The sequence below is a fragment of the Urtica dioica genome, chromosome 11 (genome assembly GCF_054948205.1).
Source record: "Urtica dioica subsp. dioica isolate 48M chromosome 11, U.dioica_male_clone48M_v1_H2, whole genome shotgun sequence".
Taxonomy (NCBI): domain Eukaryota; kingdom Viridiplantae; phylum Streptophyta; class Magnoliopsida; order Rosales; family Urticaceae; genus Urtica; species Urtica dioica.
Genome location: NC_142766.1, coordinates 4,261,157 through 4,265,273, shown reverse-complemented (window position 1 = coordinate 4,265,273; position 4,117 = coordinate 4,261,157). Strand labels below are relative to the sequence as shown.

The following is a 4,117-nucleotide window of genomic DNA, read 5'->3' as shown; positions in this document are numbered from 1 at the left end:
TAAGGTAACAAATGAGTTCCATCAACCATAAAATCCTGAAGTAACATTGCGAAGGTTACAATCTTACTTTCAGTTTATCAAAAAAAAAAAAAAATCATACATCTTTAACATATCAGGGAAACAAATTGTACTTGTTTTTTTTTTACTACTGTTTGTTGTGACAGAGAGAGAATATAAACAGAAGAAGCACCAAAAGAGACGACACGTCAATGAGAGTCGGCGAAAGAAGATGATCGTCTAGGCAACATAGTCATGGACGGTCTCCTGTTGAACTGCTGTTTCAACCCTCTCAAGTTGAGCGGACTCCAAACCAGCGGTTTCCTCTGCAACGCTATCGGCGCTCCCGCTGCTGCCGGCGCACCGTAAATCTGGTGTGTCCTCGCCGTGTTCCCCGGGGGGCTCCCCATGAACCTAGTGCCACCACCGCTCCTGGTCGGCAATGGAGTCATCTCCCCGATATCCGGCATTGGAGTCCACAGCCTCGAGTACCGGGCCTTTCGTGGGTCCCTCGCTGCCATTGACATCCTCCCAGAGCTCTGGTGCGGCGACGATCTCACGTAAGAAGAAGAGCTCGACTCGGGCCGGAGAGTCGCGATGGAGACCCGTCTCCGGGGCTTGAAACTCTGCTGCTGCGACATCGTTGTGGTGGTGGTGGAAGAAGAAGAAATCGGCGCAGCAATGGAGGTCCTTCGCGGCCTGAAAAGAGGTTTTGTGTTCGACCCCATGGCTGCAGATTTGGAGGCGAGGTTTTCTTTGCCGCGTGGTTGCGAACAAGTCAGGGAGTGATTTTCCTGAGGAGGGAACATGTTGCTTATCCTTCGAAGCGGCATTCTCAGTTTGGAGGTCGGAGCCAACGGAGGCTTCTTCTCCATCGGACCTGCTTTTGGTACCGCCGTTGACACTAGTGGAGGAGCAGAGACAGCAGCGAGGGCTCTACTTTCCTGTTTCAGTCTCGTCTTCCTTTCCTCTGCCAGCTGTCCCTCCAGGTCTCGAATCTGGTTTATTATTTGAATTTCAATCATGAGAAATCTCTCAAAAACTAGCTAAATACTTTGAAGTACACTTAGTGTGTGACAAGGGAGCTTGCCTTTTCTTGAAGGTTTCGGCAGATTTGTTCTCGGGCAGCAAGCCTCATCTGCAGCGATTGCATACCATCTTGCAACTTTCTTGTTTCCTTCTCGTCGCTCTTACACTTCTCTACCTGTCGGTTGAAACAATTTAGGACATCTCAGTAATTAGAAACCTAAGTTAACTTTAACGTGGTTGGGAGTACTTGAAACAATTTAGGACATACCAATTGCTTGTACTTGAAAAGCTCAGCAACGTCGCCCTGTTTGCGAGCAGGGCCGCTCTCGATCCCCCTAACTCGACTAGCAAAATTTAGTGAGCATAGTGTTTCACCTTGATCCGATGAACTTGGGCTGATCTGCACAAACATCAGAGTTTTGCAATCTCCACCTGCAAAATACAATCTCAATGAGACCATTTATAATTGCATTGTCAAAACAGCGAAATTATAGAGGGGCGAAACCATTCTGAAAGCAAAGGCTCACCTAGAGAACTCTGCAGCATGTGAGTGAGCTTCGAGTTCCTGGTTTTGAATTTTAAAAAATAGACATCAGAAGATGAAGCCAGGAGGCACAAGGAGAATGTGTATGAACAAAAATTTCGGGGAAGACAGTACCTATACGGAACATGAGCTGTCTTTGATGCAAGGGCCGCGATTACATCACCAAGGGCCGAGAGAGATTTATTTATAAACTGCGATTCCTTCAATCTCTCACCTTCGACTTCAATCTTCCCAACTCGCTCGCTACCGGCTAAATCGACCAGCCAAAGATGACTCCTAGTCTTTTGCCCGTTTATCAGATTCTCGCCCTTAACTGTCACTCTCAACAAGCTATACATAACAAAACAAGTGTCTCAGACCACAAAGCTACTCAAGAACAAAGTTATTATAAGAAATTATCTTACCAGTGAGAACGACTGCTCATTTCATTGGCACTGGTGGATCCTACTGATCTGACTCGACTACCAGATTTCAGAAGCTCCCACACATCCTCGATGCCAAACACGCGAGCCTCAATGAGCCCTGGGACTTCTTGGGTTCCATCGGCAGCTTGCTTTATTTCCAACCTAGAAATCGAAAAAAGAAAAGGAACATTATTCTCTCTCTGTGAACCTCAAATATAGTAGTACATGTTTCTGTAATCACAATAAACCCACTTCTTAGCCTGTTGGTTATTGCTGGTATCCACCACCAAGAGGTCTCTTATCTTCTCGTTATAGACCTCCAACATGCTGACTAACAACTCATATCTCATGACACCGCCTCTTTCTTCTGAAATTCGAAACAGCTCCTCTACGGTCCTGTAATTGACTCCCCTATTTTCGGGTATCCCTTCCATTGTAAATGTCTTTCCAGTACCAGTTTGTCCATAAGCAAATATGCAAACGTTGTATCCATCCAATACCGAAGTCACGATTGGCTTTGTTTGTGCGAAAACAGCTTCTGCAAAATTTTCACATGGATAAAGCTTTAGTTTAAATCTCTTTAACTGAAAGTGAAGACGTGGTCAAACGTCACTACTAAAGTATACCTTGATTGTCCTCGGGTCTAAACACATGGTCAAACTTAAACTGCTTTTTGGAAGAATCGGAACATACGACCTGAAGCTCATTTTCTGTGGATGAGTCGTACTCTACAATGGAGTGATTTCCATTCGAAATTTCTTTTTCATTTATCGGTCTACATCTGCAAAAGACACGGATGTTCCCTTTGATCTCAATCAATTCGTTATAATATTGCTTCCGCTCACATGCTTCTTTCATGTACTTCTTCTGCAAAACTTCACGTTCAGAGGACTCCTTCATGTACTTGTTTTTAAGAAGTTCATGCTCAGTACCTAAAAGTAATAAAAAAAAATTGTAAGAGATCTGATATAGGCAAGAGTAATAGGATCCAAAAATTAATGTCTAAGGTCAGCTTATTAATAGAAAAAAAACCTACTTAGAATCTGAAGAGTATTCAAAACTTCAGGATCTGGAAATGAACTTGTGCTGTGCTTAAATGCATCAGATAGAGCAGAATGTTCCTCCTTCAACTCCTGAAATATAATGGCCAAACGATTATCATATGCGTGGAAGAAGTAACTTTACTAAACATACTTGGTGCACTACATAGAAATTCCTACCTGAATTTTGGTGCTCAAATCAATGACTTTCTGCAAAATTGGAAGGGTCTGCCCTTGATGCAAAGAGGTATCTTGAATTTCGTTTGATGTTGATGTGTCGTTTGTCATTTCAGAGTCTCCCTCAAAATTGTCGAGAGCAATACCTGGAGTAACTAAGTGAAATAATCATCATACTACCGATTAATTAATTTACATTAAGAAATTTCTACACAGTTAGCAAAAGAAGGTGCAACAAGAGCACAAACAGAAAACGTATCAATCCTGAACGAAATATCCAATACATCGAATAACAAAGCTCAAACCCTAAGATACAGCCTGAAACAAAGAACTGTCTATTATGCAACGAAACCTAGCTCAGTAGTCTGAATTGAAATTTGAGAAAGAATAGAACTGACATTTTGGTAATAGATTACACTGTCTAGGGTTTAATTCGAAAAACAGCACGAATCACACAAGTCGAAAAATTGAGGAGTAAAACGGAATCTCTAGGGCTGTGAGGGATCAAACCAAGATATAAACACAGTCCGAAATCCTGATATCAAAATTTATGGATAGGGGGACATATTATAGAAAAAACCGACCAGGATGAGGAAAAACAACCATACCTGCTTCAAGAATGATGGAATTCTTCGAATCTTGATTCGAAGCAACGTCACCGTTTTCAGATAGCATTTCCGCCATTTGATCTGAAACGAGAGGTCCGAATTCAAATTAAAGAAATGGATTACAAAAACTATCAAACATGGAACAAGAAATGAATCAGAAGACGGTGTTAAAACTACCTTCCATAGATTAGAAAGGGAGGCGAGAGCAAGATTCACAATTTCGCAGAGAAGAGAGTTTCGATGATGAAGAATCGGAGATTTCTAGGAGAGAGTGAGAGAGAGATGGGAAGAGGTAGAGAGAAAGAGAGCGATAGAGAA

The 4,117-nt window shown here is 42.4% G+C and overlaps 1 protein-coding gene across 1 annotated transcript; it reads right to left on the bottom strand.

Annotated features, from left to right (window-relative positions):
- On the bottom strand, positions 1-4,117 carry LOC149380750 (P-loop containing nucleoside triphosphate hydrolases superfamily protein). Its single transcript, XM_089600722.1, has 12 exons — positions 3,977-4,117; positions 3,800-3,880; positions 3,195-3,337; positions 3,011-3,107; positions 2,601-2,906; positions 2,227-2,512; positions 1,975-2,136; positions 1,685-1,900; positions 1,554-1,591; positions 1,295-1,458; positions 1,088-1,201; positions 1-995 (listed from the first exon to the last, which is right to left on the bottom strand). Exons 1-12 carry the CDS (start codon positions 3,981-3,983, stop codon positions 207-209), a joined length of 2,403 nt encoding a protein of 800 aa, XP_089456848.1. The 5' UTR covers positions 3,984-4,117; the 3' UTR covers positions 1-206.